This window comes from Tursiops truncatus, chromosome 3 (genome assembly GCF_011762595.2).
Source record: "Tursiops truncatus isolate mTurTru1 chromosome 3, mTurTru1.mat.Y, whole genome shotgun sequence".
Lineage (NCBI taxonomy): Eukaryota > Metazoa > Chordata > Mammalia > Artiodactyla > Delphinidae > Tursiops > Tursiops truncatus.
In genome coordinates, this window is record NC_047036.1 from 55478717 (window position 1) to 55501575 (window position 22859).

General features: G+C 36.6%; 1 protein-coding gene across 8 annotated transcripts in view; it reads right to left on the minus strand.

Annotated features, from left to right (window-relative positions):
* Positions 1 to 1417: 1417 nt before the first annotated feature.
* The window catches only part of LOC101330346 (survival motor neuron protein), a 45771-nt gene continuing 24329 nt past the window's right edge, over positions 1418 to 22859 (minus strand). Inside the window, exons 8-12 of one of the 8 annotated variants that reach the window (XR_012330718.1) lie at positions 15164 to 15214; positions 13129 to 13362; positions 8419 to 8539; positions 7358 to 7383; positions 1418 to 1761 (exon numbers count right to left, since the gene is read on the minus strand). Coding sequence is in view for 5 of the 8 variants with exons in the window: in XM_004326763.3 (XP_004326811.1) it covers positions 15167 to 15214 (48 nt within the window). In the remaining 3 variants the exon portion in view is untranslated. The other 7 variants (XR_012330717.1, XR_012330719.1, XM_004326763.3 and 4 more) reach the window with 7 other exon arrangements.

A 22859-nucleotide genomic window follows, 5' to 3' on the forward strand; every position in this document is an offset into this window, starting at 1 on the left:
TCCTAACCACTGGACCCCCAGGGAATTCCCCCCAGAAGCCTCTTTTTATGCATCCGATCATGCAACACCTTTGGTTCAAAACGTTCCAATGGAGTCCCAAGAAACGCTGAAGACCTTGCAATGGCCTACATATGACCTTAATCTCTCCTCCTTGCTCATTTCCACTCCAGCCAAGCTGGTTTCTTTGCTGTTCCCTGAACATGCTAAACACACTCTTGTCTTAGGACCTTTGCACCTGTCATTTTCTTTGCTTGGGAGGTTCTTCACTTATATGAATGGCTCTCATTTTCTGCAGATCTCTGCTCAAATGTCACCTCAATTAGGAGTTCCCTGTTCTTTTTTTAAAAAGCATCCCTGCTTCCAATCCCACTCTGCCAGCTCCCTTTCCTGTTTCCTTTTTCTCTGCGACATGAATCACTACATGCCACCTTATAAATTTCACTTGACTAGCTAGTTCCCACCACTCTAGGCAGGAACTTTCATCTGTTTTGTTCCCAAGCACCTAGAACAGTGCCTAACACAAAGGTGAATAAATATTTGCTGAAATGAATGACTTTCCTGAACCTACAACTACTCTCCAACTGTATTAGGTAAAATATTAAGGGAGGTAACATCCAAAAACCTTAGAAAGCAAATAAGCTACCTTCATAACTAAATTTAACCTGGCATATTTTAGGCAATTAATATAAAATATTAGCTAATTGTCATGAAAAATGATAAAACTCTACTTACCTGTACAAAAAAGCTTAATCCATAGAACATTCCATTCTGCGAAGCTTACTTACCAGGCACTTGAATATTCACTTATTTACTCAGAAAATACTGGGCAGCTACTAATATGCTAGGCACATGCAGTTTACCCAAGCAAAACCTCTGAAAGAAATAACACTTACATATTATCATCTTCTCCCACAGCTAAATGGACTAGGGAGAATCTCAGGCATGTGAACACCAATCCTTTAGACTAAACTAAAACAGTACTATGTTCTACCTCTCCAGAGAATCTGAACCGAGAGACACAGATATAGTCAAATGGATGGTAGATGGAACTGCAAGGTAATGATGAAGAGAGAATGGCCTGGGCAATCCTGTTAGGCAGTGTGCATGAGGAGGGTGTGGAGGAGGCTAGAAGAGAGGCAGACAGATAAGAAAAGGTGCAGGAGGAGAATGACAATATGACATCCAAGCAACAGAACACAGCCTTGGTTCCTGACTGGCCAGGTCCAGTCCTCTGACATTCAGCTTCAGCTAGGCTTTGTTCCCTAACCTTGGATCACCAGCAACATTGTTTTACAATTGGTTGTATCTTTACAATATTACCCTTTACCCGAATAAGCCTGAGTAGTTTTCTCTACATCTTTAGACAGACTCCAACCTACCGTATATATTCCAAAGAAAAATATTCAGATAGTCAAGGTTTAAAAAAAAAAAAGTTATTTATTTTTAAAGGCATTGATAAAAATCTTAACATACTTACTAAGAAAGTTACAATATACAAATGGGTTCAGTTGTGATTTTGACAGATTGACTTTCTGCACTGTGACCTTGAATTTCTTTTAATCACTCATATTTCCATTGTTCAGTTATTCAAACTGATTATTGCCTCAAAATAGCTAACTGGTTATTTAAGCATGAGTCACATGCAACAAGGGGAAATGATGACATGCACCCATCCAAGTGTTCATGAAGAAAATGATGAAACTTCTGTTCACATCGACCAGGGCACATCAATATACCATCCTCCTTGGGAGAGAGCTGCACCTGAATCCGAAAGATAAAAAGTCTACATACAATTATGAAATTTAAAAATCTATTTTCTTATAAAATCATAAAGAAGAAAACATAAAGCAACACATGCATCATGGTAAATAAAATTAGAATAAAAATATGCTAGTGTAAAAAACAATACTAATTTCAATCTTTATGGGATAGTTAGATATTTAGACAAATTAATTGTGAAATTCATTTGAAGGAATAAATGGGCAAGAGTATTTTTTAAAAAAATTCTTAAGGAGCACTGGTATTTGATCTGTCCTAACAGAATTTAAAACATATTAAAAACAATGATCAAAATTATGTGTTTAAAAAATAGTAATTAGAACAATACAAAACAACATTCTATAACTACAATACAATAAAACTAGAAATTAAACCTAACTGAAAGTAAAATTAACCTAAAAATTAATTAACTGAAATTAATTGAAATTAACCTGAAATTAAAACATTTCTAGAGTTAAAAACAAAATTTTGAAATTTGGAATATCTAGAAAATAAGAATTCTACAGAATACAACTAAATTGTCAGAGAAAAATTTATGGTCCTGAAATATCCATTTTAATAAACAACAGATAGGAAGAAAATTTTTTAAAACTTCTAAGGAAAGCAGAAAGTGGAAATTAATCCCAAGTATATCATCTGGGCCCAATGAACCCAATTTTAATTTTTGAGTTTTTTTTGGATCTTAGTTCCCCAACCAGGGATTGAACCTGGGCCATGGAAGTGAAAGCACCGAGTCCTAACCACTGGACCACCAGGGAATTCCCAATTTTTGAGTTTCTTATTCGATCAGTTCTAACTATTTGTCCTTACAGTCACAACTCACTCTTAGAGGTCTGCCAAAGAACAAAGAGAAAATTTATTTATTAAAAAAAATAAACAAAACTCCTATCTTGCAATTATGCTGTAACTCTACTGGACTCTTTTATAAATCTACAATACAGAATCTTAGTGATTTTACTATCACTTACTTTTACTATCACTTTACTTTTACTTATCTTGAAACATTTTGTTACTCTTCATCCCAGGATATATTTTATTTTAACTCATTGTGGTAGCCAGTCTTCAAGATGGTCCCCAGTGATTCCTGCCCTTGTCTAATCCCCTCCAGTTGGCCGTGGGTTGCACTTACGTCAAAAGGATAGAAAAAGGTGGAAGTGATGGTGTGTGATTCAGAGACTAAGTTATAAAAGTACGTGTGGTGTTGCTCATTCTGTACTGGATCGCCCACTTTGGAGAAGCCAGCTATCAGTTTGTGAGGACTCTCAGGCTGCCTATGGAGAACGCCAGGTAGCAAGAGAGCCTCTTAACAACCATCTGGGTGAGCCTGAAGCAGACCCTCCAGCCCCAGTAGAACTGTGAGATGACTATTGCCTTGAGGCTGACGACCTGATTTGCAGCCTTAGGAGAACCACCCACCTCAGCTGCCCCGCATTCCTGACCCACAGAAACTAAAGATAAATAAATATTTGCTGTTTTAAGGTGCTAAATTTTAGGGTAATTTGTTACGTAGCAGTAGATAATACATTCACCAGCGACCTCTAGCTATGCATAAGAAAAAAAAAAAGACTAAAATAAGGACGTGAAAGGATGGAATCACCTAAAATGATGATGAAATAAATCATTAGTAGTGAAATAAAGCATCACTATTACACCATCCTTCAGTTTTCTTATTCTGTTGTCCAAAGTACTGGATTATCTTTCAAGAAGTTTTAATGGAAGTATGGAGATACAATCCTTGTAGTCTTTTTTTTTTTTAAAGCTTTCCCTGAACACAGTTGAGAATTCAGACTTTTTCATTTTCTGTCCATAATAGCAAAGAGAACAAAATTGACAGAGAAAGTCATTTCAAAATTATTAAAGCAATTAGAAGATGAATGTAAAGGGATAGAGAGTAACATCTAGGCCAGCGGCTGGAAAACTATGGCCTAACATATTTACTATCTAACCCTTTAAGAAAAAAATTTTGATCTTTATTCTGGACTAATAATGGTGAAATTGTTCATATAAGTAAAGTCTCAGATGATGAGTCTTCAGATGACATATTCTACTTAGGTGAATTTTCCCAAACTCAAGAAATGATATACTTCTTTTTTTTTAAACTTTTAATTTTATATTGGAGTATAGTTGATTAATAATGTTGTGATAGTTTCAGGTGTACAGCAAAGTGACTCAGTTATACATATACATGTATCTACTCTTTTTCAAATTCTTTTCCCATCTAGGTTGTTACATAATACTGAGCAGAGTTCCCTATGCTACACAGTAAGTCCTTGTTGGTTATCTATTTTAAATACAGCAGTGTGTACATGTCAATCCCAAGCTCCCTAACTATCTGTTTCCCCCACCCTCCCCACCTGGTAACCATAAGTTCATTCTCTAAGTCTGTGAGTCTGTTTCTGTTTTGTAAATAAAGGAACTGATATATTTCTCAGGACAAAAAAGAAAATATGGTAGTATCATTTAGTTAGTCCTTCAACAGGAAGGACTTCATTATATAATATTTTATGATTAAAAACCTGAACCATCCCATTTTGCTAAAAGGACATGTGACAATATTCTTTCAACTTTTATAATGCTTGTACACTAAAATTTACTTACAGTTTGTGGACAGATATGGAAGACAGATGTGTATACAAAGTAATTGGAAGGTAATAAATATGTAGAAATGAAAAACAATAAGATCATTCTAACTAGTATCTATAAAAAAAAAGAAATGTTTTGCTATTAGGCAACACAGAGGATAGCTATCATCTGTCTATCCAACAAATAGAAGCTTTCAGAAGTACTGTTTTGACGAACCAAGTGCATGAAGAATCAAGGTAATAAGCTAGAACATAGCAGAGGTGCATTTAAAATTTAGAGTCAGTCGTGGATGGATGTAGAGACTGTCATATAGAATGAAGTAAGTCAGAAAGAGAAAAACAAATATCGTATATTAACGCATATATATGGAACCTAGAAAAATGGTACAGATGAACCAGTTTGCAGGGCAGAAATAGAGACACAGATGTAGAGAACAAACGTATGGACACCATGGGGGAAAAGCCACGGGGGGGGTGGTGGTGGTGGTGTGATGAATTGGGCGATTGGGACATGTATACACTGATGTGTATAAAATTGATGACTAATAAGAACCTGCTGTATAAAAAATAAATAAAATAAAATTCAAAATTTCAAAAAAAAAATTTATTAGAGTCAGTATTTATAAGATAAATATATTTCAGGTTCATGCATAACAGCCAATGAACAGTTAGTTGCATTCAAAGAATATTATCTGATTTGTAGATATATATAAACATTCAATACTAGGAAAATACATAATAAAAATTGGGGTTTCTTTATTCCCATCTTACCCCTAGGTTCTTCATGACATTTTTTTTTTCCTTAGAGACCTACTAGAGAATGGACTTGAGGATATGGGGAGGGGGAAGGGTAAGCTGTGACAAAGTGAGAGAGTGGCATGGACATATATACACTACCAAATGTAAAATAGGTAGCTAGTGGGAAGCAGCCGCATAGCACAGGGAGATCAGCTCGGTGCTTTGTGACCGCCTGGAGGGGTGGGATAGGGAGGGTGGGAGGGAGGGAGATGCAAGAGGGAAGAGATATGGGAACATATGTGTATGTACAACTGATTCCCTTTGTTATAAAGCAGAAACTAACACACCATTGTAAAGCAATTGTTCTCCAATAAAGATGTTAAAAAAAAATTGGGGTTTGCTGTATTTAAATTCTCATTGAAATTGCTAACAAAGTTATTTTCACTATCTCTTTACTCTGTAAACTGTAAAATGACTTGAAATTACATAGAGTCAATTCTCATTATTCATGGCAGTTATGTTTTTAAAAGTCACTACAAACAATGAATTTGTGAATACTGAGCCATTACTCCTAGAAGAAACACAGGGCTAGGTTCCTGCAAACCTCTGGTCACATTACCAGCTGATCAGTACATAACCTTATGCGTGTTACTGTTGCAAGACACACTATTTCATATATATTGTTGATTCAACAACACTTAACTCATGGCCAACAGCACTACAACTCATGCCTGAGCACATCTAACACATGTATTCTCCTTGTAAGGCACATCACAGCCTTCTTGCACTTGGGAACATTAGATATCACTACAGCACAATACTTGGGGGCTATTTTAAAGAGTGAAGTCAAAAGGCGCAAAAGACAGAAAAATGTAGAACTAAATAGATTGTGAAAATGACCTTTGTTTATAGTACGAAAGCTGAAAAAAGAAAACAGAGCACTACATTTTCAGCTTTATCTCAGCTGAAAATGTCTGTCAGGTGACTCAAATTTTTCACCCTCTGCATGTGTCCATGAATGATGGTGAAGGCTCCACAAATAATGACTTCGGGATTACAGATAAATTTTAGCAAGCTAGCAAATTTGCAAATATAGAATCTATGAATAATGAGGACATCTGTATATAAAATTTTATAAGCAAAAGTTGAAAAGAGAAAGTAAGCACAAATATCTAAAATGATAATGGAAAAATTACCATATAGATACAGGAAAAAAATTAAACAGTAGAAGCATTAGAAGAAAAGCCTGAAAAGGCAGGATGATTCTGACTATATGAAAATTAAACACTATGACTACATAAAAAGCAAATATTTCTGTCAAAATGACAACAACCACTACAACCATAAGCAAGGTCAAAAGAAATGACAAGCTAGGAAAAAAGTATTTGTAACTCATAGCACAAAGAATTCTTGCAAATCAAAAAGGAAAAGCATACATCCCAGCTGAAAAGTAGGCAATGGTGATGTTTCTAAAGTTTTCAGATAAGAAAAGATACACAGTTCTCTTAAACACAAGAAAAGGTGCTGAACTTCACAATAATAAGATAAATAAATTATAAATACAATGAGACAATCATTTCCAACTACTAGACTGAGAAATATCCAAAGGTCTGATAAATTATTGGCTAGGGCTTCCCTGGTGGTGCAGTGGTTGAGAGTCCGCCTGCCGATGCAGGGGACACGGGCTCGTGCCCCGGTCCGGGAAGATCCCACATGCCGCAGAGCGGCTAGGCCCGTGAGCCATGGCCGCTGAGCCTGCGCGTCCGGAGCCTGTGCTCCGCAACGGGAGAGGCCACAACAGTGAGAGGCCCGCGTACCGCAAAAAAAAAAAAAAAAAAAAAAAATTATTGGCCAGACTGTGGGAAACAGAGACTCTCATACAATGTTGGTGGAAATGGAAATTAATACAATCTCTACTGAGAGCAATTTGGCAAAAATCTTTTAAAATTATAAATGTGTATCTTCTTCAATCCAGGAGTTCTAATTCTATAATCTAATTCTTGATTCTAATGCAATCTATTTAGATAATCTTAAGGATGTATTCAGACATCTACAAAAAGAATTATGTAAAAGAACACTGACTATAGTATTAAATAGCAAACAACTGGAAGCAACCTAAACTTCCATCCGTAAGAGTTCAATCAAATAAGTATGGTACACATCTGTATATAAGAATATCTTGCATATGTTTAAAACAAGACAGTTTTACATACTGATATGAAGCGTTCTCCAAGAAATACTGAGGAAAGAGTACTTACCTATTATAAAACACTATACGAATTACCTATAAAAATGGAAAAATAAAAAAGTTTAAAGGAGTTAGATGATATAGCTTACCAAGTGTACCTTCACTACATATTATTTATTTTTTATCGTCAGTAAATGTACACAGCACAAAAATAGAATACAAAAGGGTATACCGTGAAGTTCATAATTCAAAAAGATACGTGTACCCCTATGCTCACAGCAGCACTATTCACAATAGCCAAGACATGGAAACAACCTAAATGTCCATCGACAGATGAATGGATAAAGATGATGTGGTACACATATACAATGGAGTATTACTCAGCCATTAAAAAGAATGAAATCATGCCATTTGCAGCAACATGTAAGGAGCTAGAGAGTACCATACTGAGTGAAGTAAGTCAGACAGAGAAAGACAAATACCATATGATATCACTTATATGTGGAATCTAAAATACAGTAAGCCCCCTCCCTGCATAACAAATGAGCTCTGTTCCAAGAGCGCGTTCGTAAGTCCAATTTGTAAGTCCAACAAAGTTAGCCTAGGTACCCAACTAACACAATTGGCTACATAGTACTGTACTGTAATAGGTTTATAATACTTTTCACACAAATTATACATAAAAAACAAACAAGAACAAAAAATAAAACTTAAAAAATATTTTTATGTATGTATGTATGTATGTATGTATGGCTGTGTTGGGTCTTCGTTGCTGCACGCGGGCTTTCTCTAGTTGCAGCAAGCGGGGGCTACTCTTCATTGTGGTGTGCGGGCTTCTCATTGCGGTGGCTTCTCTTGTTGTGGAGCACAGGCTCTAGGCACACAGGCTTCAGTAGTTGTGGCACGTGGGCTCAACAGTTGTGGTGCGCAGGCTTAGTAGTTGTGGCTCGCAGGCTCTAGAGCACAGGCTCAGTAGTTGTGGCGCATGGGCTTAGTTGCTCCGCGGCATGTGGGATCTTCCTGGACCAGGGCTAGAACCTATGTCCCCTGCATTGGCAGGCAGATGCTTAACCACTGCGCCACCAGGGAAGTCCCCCCAAATAAAACATTTTTAATCTTACAGTATAGTACCTTGAAAAGCACAGTAGTACAGTACAGCAGCTGGCATAGAGGGGCACATTCACATCTTTGAAAGTTTGCAACCTGAAGGTTCATATGTAGGGGACTTCCTGTATGACACAAATGAACCTATCTATGAAACAGAAACAGAATCACGGATATAGAAACAGACTGGTGGTTGCCAAGGGGGAAGGGGCTGGGGGAGGGATGGAGTGGGAGGTTGGGATTAACAGATGTAAGCTTTTATATATAGAATGGATACACAACAAGGTCCTACTGTATAGCACAGGGAACTATATTCAGTATCCTATGATAGACCATAATGGAAAATAAAAGAAAAAGACTGTATGTATAACTTTGCTGTATAGCAGAAATTAACACAACACTGCAAATCAACTATACTTCAATAAAAAAATATTAAGAAAAAAATTTTAAGGAGTAAGATGATATATCAATATCTTACCAAGTTTAACTTAATTACATATTTATTTTTTTACTGTCAGTAAATGTACACAGCACAAAAGTAGAAAAAATACAAAAAGGTATACTGTGAAGTTTCCCTCACATCCCTGTGTCTTCTAGTCCCTCTTCAGTAGTAACTAGACTATTGCCATGAGATGATAATCAATGCACACACATGCATATATATAAATGTATATTTACACAAATGGCAGGAAGCAAAATACACACAGTTCTGCATCTTACTTTTTCATTTAAATATATTTTCCTATCAGATTGCTATACATAACAAACAACAATGTAGTTTAAGAAAAACACACACACAAAAAAAGAATTAAAAGAATAAACTGAATAATGTTCAAAAACCGATTCAAACTATTTTAGAACTTTTATTTTATAACATGAATAACAATGGAGAAAGAAATAATTTAAATAAACTATAACAAGTAGATACTCTAATTACGGTAAGTGTAAAGGATGAGGGCTTTAGTAACTATTTATTCTTTTGGGGAAGCAATATGACAACACATGATAATCTACAGCAGTAATTAGATTCTGAGGCCCAATACATGAAACTAATCAACAATTTCACAAAAATAATTCTATGGAACTACAGTTTAACAAAAAAAGCCCAAAATAGACCTACTACTGTCATAGAGAAGTGTACACACACACACACACACACACACACACACACACACACACCAATAACCCCAAATCTGACATATGAACCTTATGTACTTGAGAGATAGGGTGTAATATCATTGTTTAGCACATTTTGTTTTAACCATCACAACAGATTAATCTTTCAGAAATCATCCCACAACTGAAAATTAATTGTTCCAAAATGAAAAGGTGATGCAATGAATTGTGCCATCCATCCAAGTATTCAAAAAAATGATAAAATGTCTGTTTAAAAATAGGAGGAATAGTTGGTAGTGTACTTGTTTTCCTGTGATAGGTTATAAAACTGGGCACAATTTATGATGCAACTGTTTCCAGGCATTGGGCAACAGAGAGCACAGGGTGAGATTCTTGAGAAAGGGAAACAGGTGAGTTTTGCATTCACCCTCTTTGGCTGGACACAATTTCCAAACTGCAGCATGAAAGGTGGAGCCTGAGTAGAGAGTACTGTTCTTCCTGGGTGGGGGGAAGAAACAGGGATTGGAGTCTAGGCTCTGGAATAAGGCAGATGGGATTTGTGGAGGTAAGGTCTAGAGAGGAGGGTCTTAAAGAGAAGGAGCCCCAAAAATCTGTGTAGGATTCCCACTTAGGTCCTTGCCCAAATCCTAAATTATGCACGTGTAGGACAAGACTCCACAGAGCCGGGCAGAAGCAGTTGCTGGGGGGCTGAGAGCTGGAGAGAGTTCTGAAGTCACACAGAGTTCTACCACTTACTACGTGGTCCAAAGCAAGTCATTTGGGAATAATAATAGTAACTAACTTGAGGGTGCTATTAAGATTCAATGAGGGACTGCCCTGGTGGTGCAGTGGTTAAGAATCCGCCTGTCAATTCAGGGGACATGGGCTTGATCCCTGACCCGGGAAGATCCCACATGCCGCGGGGTGACTGAGTCCACGTGCCACAACTACTGAAGCCTGCACACCTAGAGTCCGTGCTCTGCAACAAGAGAAGCCACTGAAATGAGAAGCCCACGCACTGCAATGAAGAGTGGCCCCTGCTCTCTGCAACTAGAGAAAGTCCGTGAGCAGCAACAAAGACCCAACACAGCCATAAATAAATAAATAGATTTATTTTTAAAAAAAAGATTCAATGAAATAACAGTGCCTAGCAACACATAGTAATCATTCAGAAAATATAGCTATTATTACTTGTAAGGGAAGAAAAGTATGATGTGACAGTTTCTAGTTTCCTTTACAATAAAAACCCAACTAACACAGAGCTAAGAGTCTACTGAAACCAAGTTCTATAAAGTAAGATTTTTTTTTTACAAATTTAATTTAAATGTTTATTATAAATTTTACAGTAAAAGTAAAATGAACCATATCCTAGAAGTCAAAATTCTACCTACAGGTAATGGCAAGAGTAGGGAAACTACAGAGTCCAAATTTTACCAAACAATGTACAACTTTCCAGATCAGCAGCTTAACTGGAAAAAACATGAAGTTTGTAAGCAAAAAATTTCAAATCAAATCCCTGCTCCCCTAACTAACAACTGACTGGTATCAAACAAGGTAGCTATGCTATCTTTTATATATATATATATATATAAAATAAGATTAACCAGAAGTATTTATCTAAACACAAAGACTCATTAATATTCAGGTATACTGCTTCACATCTTTCTTCTTCTGCCTAGAAACAAAGTTTTATTTAAAGTAGAATGCAGCTCAACCCTAAATTATATGCCATTTTAAAATATAAAAGGTCAACTTATGTGTCACAATAACTAGTAATGAAAGGATCAGAACTTCGAACCTCAGAAAATTACTTTCTCCTACAGTATGGAGGTTCCTTAAAAAACTAAAAATAGAGCTACCATATGATCCAGTAATCCCACTCCTGGGCATATATCTATAGAAAACTCTAATTTGAAAAGATACATGCACCCCAATGTTCATAGCAGCACTATTTACAATAGCCATAACATGGAAACAACCTAAATGTCTATTGAAAGATGAATGGATAGAGAAGATGTGGTATATACATATACAATGGAATATTACTCAGGCATTAAAAAGAATGAAGTAATGCCATTTGCAGCAACATGGGTGGACCTAGAGATTATCGTACTGAGTGAAGTAAGTCAGACAGAGAAAGACAAACATCATATGATATCACTTAGATGTGGAATCTAAAAAAATGAACTTATTTACAAAATAGAAATAGACTCACATAGAAAACAAACATAGTTACCAAAAAGGAAAGGGGAAACAGGGATAAGTTTGGAATTTGGGATTAACAGATACACACTATTACGTATAAAATAGATAAACAACAAGGACCTACTGTATAGCACTGGGAGCTATATTCAATATCTTATAATAATATATAATGGAAAAGAATCTGAAAAAGAATGGGTATACATACATGTATATGTATAACTGAAATCACTTTGCTGTACACCTAAAACACTGTAAATCCAACTATACTTCCATTAAAAAAAATAAAAAAAAAAAAAGAAAGAAAAGAAATTAGTTTCTCCAAAAGCTTCTCCAACTATATTACTTGGTGTCTTCAAAATATGTTACATATATAATCTCAGGACAATAGCTGAACCCACAAGTAATAATAATTTAAAACAATCCTGTGCAAAAGAGAACATACTGTATGATTGCAGTTCTAAACTAAGTAAAACTAATCTTTGTTCACAGAGGTCAGAATGGTGATTGCCAGGATAGGTAAGTGTGGTGAATGACTAGAAAGGGGTACAAAGGAACTTCTGGACTGAGGGAAATGTTCTTTTATCTTGATGTAGTAACAATGGTATACCTTCTCAAAACTGATCAAACTCTTCACTTTAAATCTGTGCATTTTTTTAAAAAGTTTATTTATTTATTTAATTTTTGGCTGCATTGGGTCTTCATTGCTGCGTGCAGGCTTTTCTCTAGTTGAGGTGAGCTGGGGCTACTCTTCGTTGCGGTGCGCGGGCTTCTCATTGCGGTGTCTTCTCTTGTGGAGCACGGGCTCTAGGAGCGCGGGCTTCAGTAGTTGTGGCATGAGGGCTCTAGAGCGCAGGCTCAGTAGTTGTGGCACACAGGCTTAGCTGCTCCGCAGTATGTGGTATCTTCCCCAACCAGGGCTTGAACCCGTGTCCCCTGCATTGGCTGGCAGATTCTTAACCACTGCGCCACCAGGGAAGTCCCAATCTGTGCATTTTACTGTATATAAATTAACCTCAAAAAAAGTATTTGGAAAAAAAAATGAGAGCGATGTAAAAATGTTCTTGAATCCTCTTGCAAGGCCACAATTCATACACAAAAATGATAAAACACCAAGTATTTTGTGAAATACCTGAATACTGAATGTCTTCTACTGATTGCTGTATATAAACATGGATTTCTGCAGAAGCAGGAGTTGCTCTGGTTAAACTTTCAGAATTTTATTTCTGAATTGAATTCATAGTTTTCCATTCACCAAGAGCTTCAAACAACACATAACTTACGTTCATAACCATTAACCCTGTAGTTTATTTCTGTTAATGGCAACCATACAGAAAAGCTAAACTTACAACATGACTCAGATAAAGTAATCTCTGGCTGATCCCTTAATGAAGGTACTCTTCAATTATGGCATCTCACCTTCTATTTGCCTATCTTCTGAATATAGGTACAGACCATGGAATTTTCCATCTAGGATTCTTCATAACCACAAGGACAATTACTATAGTGAAAGCCAGAAAACAAGCTGTTTTGACTTCATTTTCTCTCTTCTTTGACATTCCCTCCAATCTGTGCTCTAAGCCCATTCTAGACTTCAAAAAACCATGCCAGATACTGTAGACATGATGAAGAATGAGATGTAGTGCCTTGCCTCTAATGACAGAGGAAAGACAGATATATAAACAATAAAGATATTATACTGTGAAAAGCTATGTAATAGAAATAAGCAGAGAACAGATGCAAAGAGGGGAACTTACATGGATGGAGAACGGATAACAGTGGTATGACATTTGGGCCAGCCTTAGGCCTTGAAACACACTGCCCTAATGCTTCTAGCTTGTGCATTCTCTGCCTGGAATACTTCAGCCCACTTCATCCCCTGCCTAGTTTTTCTATTCATCTCTTTAGACTTAGCTGAATAACCTAGCTGAAGAACTTCAATTGAATAAAACTGACTTTAATCGAAGAATGAAATACAGGTAACTATACTTTTAAATGTGAGGATTTATATAATTTAAAAAATGTCCCTCCCAGGAATGCATAGATTTTGAAAAAATGTTTTTCGAAATTTGCTTTTCAAGGCAACATGGAAACATCCACTAAGAATCATAATGTCCACAACCTTTTATTAAATAGTCACAACACAGAAAGTTACCCTAACGCTGTGACAGAATAGAACCGAGTACTACATATAAGAAGGTAGTTACTAATGTTATTGAGAATGCCAAAAGCTACTGAACTAAAGGAAGAGTGGCATAACATACAGGCAAACAAGCTGATAGAAAGAATACGTAAAAACATTAAAAATGTGATATTAAGTGGGGATATATATACACACACACATGCACAAAATACTGATGACAAACAACAAAATATGGATGAATATGGACCAAAAGTGTAAAATAATATGTAAAAAGGGAATACAATAGACACACAGATTTTACTAATTTAGTTAAAAATACTGAACACTTTTCTTATGTACTTTTCAAACACACAGAAAATAGAAAAAAATAGTACAATGAACATCCATATGAACACCACTGAGATTCAATAACAGCCATATATGCTTCGTGCACACACATATATACATTTTGCTAAATCATTTAGAAATGTATTACAAACACTGTAACACTTCACTTCTAAATACTTCAGTATGCAAATTTAAAGACCTTCTTCCAGAAACTACAACACCCTTATCACAGCTCATAAAACTAGCAATAGTTATCTAATATCATTTAAAATCCAGTCTATATTCAAATTTCCTCAACCCCCAAGTCTCTTACAAATAGCTTTTCAAAACCAGGGTCTAATGAATAATGAAGGATGCCACATTGTATTTGGCTGTTATATCTCAAGTCACTTTTAATCTGGAATAGTTACCTACTCCATGTCATTTTTTCTTTCATGACACTGAATTTTTGAAGAAAGGAGGCCAGTTATCTTCTACAACATGCCACGTTCTGGACCTGTCTGATCATTTCTTTTGTGGTGTCATTTAACTTGTTGCTCTATCCCCAGTATTTCTGATAAATGGGAAAGTAGATCCTAAAGGTTTGTTTAAATTCCACTTAAACTTTTTTGACCATAACACTTCATAGGTAATACAGTGTATTTCATACTGCAACTCAAATGAAAAAGCAAGTCTGACTGTCTGATTACAGTGACGCAAAATTTCATCTCTGATTCTAAGGATCTCTTTATTATAAAGGTATGTTTTCCTTTCAATACAACCAACCAACAAGTATTTGCTGAGATGATACTTTGACATCATAAGAATTCTAGAGGGGATTTAGATCAATCTTTTATCAAATAGTTTTTGCATCAAAATGTCTTTAATATTGTTTTACATTAACTTTTCTACTTTTCAATATTTTAATTTTTAAACATATATTTTCTACAAACTACAAAATTTATAAAAAAGTAACATTCTCTTTTATAATGATGGTAGACTTACTCCTTAATTGAAATGTGAGTGCCTTCTTTCTTTATGACTTTGTTTGAAACCCTGTAAGGAAAATAAAGGCATTTAGAAGCATAGAACACGGGAGAAAATATTTGCAAATGAAGCAACTGACAAAGGATTAATCTCCAAAATATACAAGCAGCTCATGCAGCTCAATATCAAAAAAACAAACAACCCAATCCAAAAATGGGCAGAAGATCTAAATAGACATTTCTCCAAAGAAGATATATAGATTGCCAATAAACACATGAAAGGATGTTCAACATCACTAATCATTAGAGAAATGCAAATCAAAACTGCAATGAGGTATCACCTCACATAGGTCAGAATGTCCATCATCAAAAAATCTACAAACAGTAAATGCTGGAGAGGGTGTGGAGAAAAGGGAACCCTCTTGCAGTGTTGGTGGGAATGTAAATTGATACAGCCACTATGGAGAACAGTATGGAGGTTCCTTAAAAAACTAAAAATAGAATTACCATATGACCCAGCAATCCCACCCTGAGAAAACCATAATTCAAAAAGAGTCATGTACCACAATGTTCATTGCAGCACTATTTACAATAGCCAGGACATGGAAGCAACCTAAGTGTCCATCGACAGATGAATGGATAAAGAAGATGTGGCACATATATACAGTGTAATATTACTCAGCCATAAAAAGAAATTGAGTTATTTGTAGTGAGGTGGATGGACACAGAGTCTGTCATACAGAGTGAAGTAAGTCAGAAAGAGAAAAACAAATACCGTATGCTAACACATATATGAGGAATCTAAAAAAAAAAAAAAGAAAGAAAAAGTGGTTCTGATGAACTTAAGGGCAGGACAGGAATAAAGATGCAGACACAGAGAATGGACTTGAAGACACGGGGAGGGGGAAGGGTAAGCTGGGACAAAGTGAGAGAGTAGCATTGACATATATACACTACCAAGTGTAAAACAGCTAGCTAGTGGGAAGCACTAGCTAGTGCATCGCACAGGGAGATCAGCTTGGTGCTTTGTGACAACCTAAGGGATAGGGAGGGTGGGAGGGAGACGCAAGAGGGAGGGGATATGGGGATACATTATACATATAGCTGATTCACTTTGTTATACAGCAGAAACTAACACAACATTGTAAAGCAATTATATTCCAATAAAGATGTTTAAAAAAAAAAAGAACACACATTTTATACAGAAGTGAACATTTTGTTTCACATAAAACATTTCATTAATTCTCTTTAACAAAATATCATCAGAAAATAAATTTACAGCCTTCAAATGTACTTTAAAAGTGACTCCAAAGTAAACAATTATTAGGCTGCAATTAAGAAAGTTTTCTTCTTTCACTAAGTCTGAAGATGTTCCTGAGCCAACTTATATCTTATTTTCTGTCAAATATAATATATAATGTGTCACACTCATTTATTAAAATAAAACCATTAAAAACCAGTACTCACTAGACAAAAATATTTTAGAAGTTCAAAAAAAAAAATCAAGACTCAAATATTTACTGTTTTTCCTGGTCATACTTAGCACAAATGTCCTACTCCTCTCTTCTCCCTTCTGGCCTCAATACCTTCTATCTTTCCCTACATATATACTAGCTTTCGACTTCACCATTAATCTATATCTTTGAGGCCACAAGATATATTAAAGGGGATTTGTTACTAATAAGTACCAAAGTTAGAGCCTGTGCTATGTTATTTCAATAACATTACTCTCATTCATCTGCATTCTGTTAGGATTTCTAGAAAAAGAAAAATGTATAGGTTAAGAGCTAGACCCAAATCCTGTCTGGCTGCTCTTATGGGAACAGGTTAGTAATGGAAAAGTTGTCAATCGTGTATGCTTCTGTGGAGCAATGGCTAAGAATCGCTACCTGAAGGCAACACTCTCTAAAACACACATAAGCTATTGGAAAACATGACAATGAACAGTAGCTGCTTCTTTTTAATGGTAAAAATTTCCAAGAGACAAAAATGCAAGATCTAGGAAATGGCAATTTGTTTACACTTCTGAATATGAACATAGGTTTATATTTTAATTTATGCAGATATACAAATAATACTGCAAAAAGTAAAGATCATTTCTCTGGAACAAGTTAATCATAGCTTAGCCCTGAATTTGTGGCATATATACTGGACAAGGCTGCTTTCCTAGGAACTGGTGCTTGAACTCACAAAAGAAACAGAAACATCTGCATTTTGTTGGTTAGGCCCAGAGTTCAAAGTCTGTTGAAAATCTGCTAGGTTTTAATAACAGTACAATCAAGTATGTGAAATATGAATGTTTATGAGTACAATTAACCAACTTTAATTTTCATCCAGGTCATCCTTCAAATCAAATATATTCTGACACGTTAGAACATTCATATTTTTTAACTGCTGCTAGAGTTATCAAAGAAGAAAGCAATAAGGTGTATAACTATTTAAGGCTGTGGTAAAACAAACATTTTTAAGTTGCGCCAGTGGCAATACACATGGAAAGAATTGTGGAAAGGCAGTCAACAGTATCAAAAGCTACTAAAATGTTTAAAAACTATACTAAAATAAAATGTTTATACTTTTTGACCCAATAATGATACTTCCAGATGTCGTAAGGAAATAATCTGCAAGAAGCTTTATATATAAGAATGGTTATCTAATTACCAGAGGAAAAACTTGCTAATGTTCAACATTTAGCAAATGATGAACTTATTCTGAACCAGACTTACTATGAACCAGGCACTATTCCAGATGCTAAAGATCCAAGGTTATAAGAAAGACAAGGTCCCTGCTCCTGTGGAGCTCAACATTCTACTGGAAGGAGACAGATAAACAGGTAAAGAAAATCATACCAAGAACGATAAATGCCACACAGAGAATCTAAGTGGGGTGATATAATAGAGAATGAGGGCGGATCACTTCTAGTTTAATCAGGAAGATGAAACTTCAGTTGAGATCTGAGCAACAAGCCAGACAAGTGAAATACAGGGTAACAGCTTTCCAGACTAAAGAATAATGAGTGCAAAGGCCCAGAAGAAGGTATAAATCCAGACATGAGCAAGAAAAGAGGCCAGTGTTGCAGGAGTGTACTGAGTAAGAAGAGTGTGGAGGAACTTCCCTGGTGGTCCAGTGTGTAAGACTCTATGCACCCAATGCCCGGGTTCGATCCCTGGTCGGGGAACTAGATCCTGCATGCATGCTGCAATTAAGAGTCCACATGCCACAACTAAGAAGTCTGCATGGTGCAACTAAAGATCTCACATGGTGCAACTAAGACCCCATGCAAATAAATAAATAAATATTTGAAAAAATAAAATATCACTCTAGCTGCTGTATTCAGAATGGATTTGGCAGGATGGGACATGAAATTTCATAAGCAAAAAGAATACTTGGGATCTGCTGCAGTAAGGTAAGAGATAATGATATCTTATCCAGAATATATAAAGAGCTATTACGACTCATCAACAAAAAGACAAACAACCTATTTAAAAATAGGCAAAGGATGTGAATAGACAGTTCTCCAAAAAAGATATATAAATGGCCAACAAGCACATGAAAAGATGCTCAACATCGTTTAGTCATTAGGGAAATGCAAATCAAAACCATTATAAAGTTATCACTTCATACCCACTAGGATGGCTATAATCAAACAAGGAGACAATAGTAAGTGTTGGTGACGATGTGGAGAAATAGGAACCCTCACACATCGCTGGTGGTTATAATAAAATGGTGCAGTCACTTTATTTATTTACTTATTTATTCTTTAAAGACTTTTTTTTAATGTGTACCATTTTTTAAAAGTCTTTATTGAATTTGTTACAATATCGCTTCTGTTTTATGTTTTGTTTTTTTAGCTGAGAGGCATGTGGGATCTTAGCTCCCTAACCATGGTTCCGCTACAGCGATCTTTTGAACCAGCAATTCTACACCTAAATATATATCCAAGAAAACTGAAAATATACATCCATACAAAATTTTATACACAAATGGTGATAACAGAATTATTCATTGTAGCCAAAAAGATGAGACAACCCAAATGTCCATCAACTGATGAATGGATAAGCACAATGTGGTACATCCATGCAATTAAAAGAAATGGGGACCTGAACGAACTTTTAGCCAATATATCTCGGTTAAAAAAAGAGATGATAGTATCTTGAATGGGTATTAGTGGAGAGAAATCAAAGTGCATTGATTCAGGATCTGTATGGAAATAGTCAACAGAACTTTCTTACAAATTGGTTATAAAAAGTGAAGGAATAGATTCAATGCAATCCCTATCAAACTACCACTGGCATTTTTCACAGAACTAGAACAAAAAATTTCCCAATTTGTATGGAAACACAAAAGACCCTGAGTAGCCAAAGCAATCTTGAGAACGAAAAATGGAGCGGGAGGAATCAGGCTCCCTGACTTCAGACTATACTACAAAGCTACAGTAATCAAGACAGTATGGTACTGGCACAAAAACAGAAAGATAGATCAATGGAACAGGATAGAAAGCCCAGAGATAAACCCACGCACATATGGACACCTTATCTTTGATAAAGGTGGCAGGAATGTACCGTGGAGAAAGGACAGCCCCTTCAATAAGTGGTGCTGGGAAAACTGGACAGATACATGTAAAAGTATGAGATTAGATCACTCCCTAACACCATACACAAAAATAAGCTCAAAATGGATTAAAGACCTAAATGTAAGGCCAGAAACTATCAAACTCTTAGAGGAAAACATAGGCAGAACACTCCATGACATAAATCACAGCAAGATCCTTTCTGACCCAACTCCTAGAGAAATGGAAATAAAAACAAAAATAAACAAATGGGACCTAATGAAACTTCAAAGCTTTTGCACAGCAAAGGAAACCATAAACAAGACCAAAAGACAACCCTCAGAATGGGAGAAAATATTTGCAAATGAAGCAACTGGCAAAGGATTAATCTCCAAAATTTACAAGCAGCTCATGCAGCTCAATAACAAAAAAACAAACAACCCAATCCAAAAATGGGCAGAAGACCTAAATAGACATTTCTCCAAAGAAGATATACAGACTGCCAACAAACACATGAAAGGATGCTCAACATCACTAATCATTAGAGAAATGCAAATCAAAACTACAATGAGATATCATCTCACACCAGTCAGAATGGCCATCATCAAAAAATCTAGAAATAATAAATGCTGGAGAGGGTGTGGAGAAAAGGGAACACTCTTGCACTGCTGGTGGGAATGTGAATTGGTTCAGCCACTATGGAGAACAGTATGGAGGTTCCTTAAAAAACTACAGATAGAACTACCATATGACCCAGCAATCCCACTACTGGGCATATACCCCGAGAAAACCAAAATTCAAAAAGAGTCATGTACCAAAATGTTCATTGCAGCTCTATTCACAATAGCCCGGAGATGGAAACAACCTAAGTGCCCATCATCAGACGAATGGATAAAGAAGATGTGGCACATATATACAATGGAATATTACTCAGCCATAAAAAGAAACGAAATTGAGCTATTTGTAATGAGGTGGACAGACCTAGAGTCTGTCATACACAGTGAAGTAAGTCAGAAAGAAAAAGACAAATACCGTATGCTAACACATATATATGGAATTTAAGAAAAAAAAATGTCATGAAGAACCTAGGGGTAAGACAGGAATAAAGACACAGACCTACTGGAGAAGGACTTGAGGATATGGGGAGGGGGAAGGGTGAGCTGTGACAGGGCGAGAGAGAGTCATGGACATATACACACTAACAAACGTAAGGTAGATAGCTAGTGGGAAGCAGCCGCATGGCACAGGGATATCGGCTCGGTGCTTTGTGACCGCCTGGAGGGGTGGGATAGGGAGGGTGGGAGGGAGGGAAGACGCAAGAGGGAAGAGATATGGGAACATATGTATATGTGTAACTGATTCACTTTGTTATAAAGCAGAAACTAACACACCATTGTAAAGCAATTATACCCCAATAAAGATGTTTAAAAAAAAAAAAAGTGAAGGAAAGTGAGGAATCAATCAACGCTAACTCCACATTTGTGGCTTGAGAAACTGGTATTGCTAGTGCATCAATGTTACTGCTTACTGAGATGGAAAGGCTGTGGGAATAGAGGTGTATGAAATAACACTAACAGTTCAGTTTTGGCTATATTTGGTTTGAGATGTACCTAACAGACATCCATGTGGTGAGGGAAAATAGGCAGTTGGATAAACAAGTCTCAAATTCAGAGCTAGACATCTGAGAACTTCCAGTACAGACATGCCATTTTAAGTCCTAGAGCAGATGAGGTCACCTAGTGAGAGTTTATAGTTAGAGAAGAGAGGGCTATGGGTTGCGCATAAGAAATCCACAAAGATATTGGGTAGAGGAGGAAAAGCTGTTAAAGAAGTCTAAAAGGAGCAGCCAAGGAAGAAGGTAATGACTAGTAGATTAAAACGTGTTACCAAAGGCAGGAGAAAAAAGTCTTTCAAAAGTGTAGTCAAATATGTTAAAATGTTGCTGAGAGGTAAGAGACATAAAGCAGAGAACTGACTGAGTCAGCAATCTGGAGGTAAAATCTCAATACAGGGCTTCCCTGGTGGCACAGTGGTTAAGAATCCACCTGCCAGTGCAGGGGACATGGGTTCGAGCCCTGGTCTGGGAAGATCCCACATGCTCTGGAGCAACTAAGCCCGCCCACCACAACTACTGAAGCCCGCGTGCCTAGAGCCTGGGCTCCGCAACAAGAGAAGCCACCGCAATGGGAAGCCATGCACCACAACGAAGAGTAGACCCCGCTCACTGCAACTAGAGAAAGCCCAGACGTAGCAACGAAGACCCAACATAGCCCAAAATAAATTCATTAATTAATTAAAAACAATCTTTAAAAACAAAAAAATCTCAATACAGTAGGAAAGACAGAAGTCTACCTGACAGGCCTGAAGAGAATGTGAGATAAGGAAGTAAAGAGGACAACTAGAGATAATTTTTTTTTTTTTGGTGGTACGCGGGCCTCTCACTGCTGTGGCCTCTCCCGTTGTGGAGCACAGGCTCTGGACGCACAGGCTCAACAGCCATGGCTCACGGGCCTAGCCGCTCTGCGGCATGTGGGATCTTCCCGGACTGGGGCACGAACCCTTGTCCCCTGCATCGGCAGGCAGACTCCCAACCACTGTGCTATCAGGGAAGCCCCTAGAGATAATTTTTTGAAGAAGTTCATCTATGAAGCGGAGGAGAGAAATGATGTGATCACCAGGGAAGTTAGAAAGAATATATTTGAAGTAAATGGTCAGTAAATTTAGTGAAATTGGTCACCAACAGAATGACGAGTAAGAAAAGCCAACTTCTTTTTTTTTTTTTTTTTGGCTGCACAACGTGGCATGCGGGATCTTAGTTCCCCAACCAGGGATCGAACCTGTGCTCCCTGCAATGGAAGCACGGAGTCCTAACCACTGGACTGCCAGGGAAATCCTGAACTAAACTCTTACAGAATGTCTTTATATATAGAAAGATGAACATAAAAACAATACATTTCTTATGAGCACTCATATATACCTGAACACAGAGAAAGAGATTTTCATAGGCTATACGGCAAACTAATATCAGTGGTGACCTCTGGAGAAGGGTAGAAACTGGGCCTGGCTTTTTTTTTTTTTAATTAATTTTTATTGGAGTACAGTTGATTTACAATGTTGTGTTAGTTTCTGCTCTAGAGCAAAGTGAATCAGTTATACATATATCCACTCT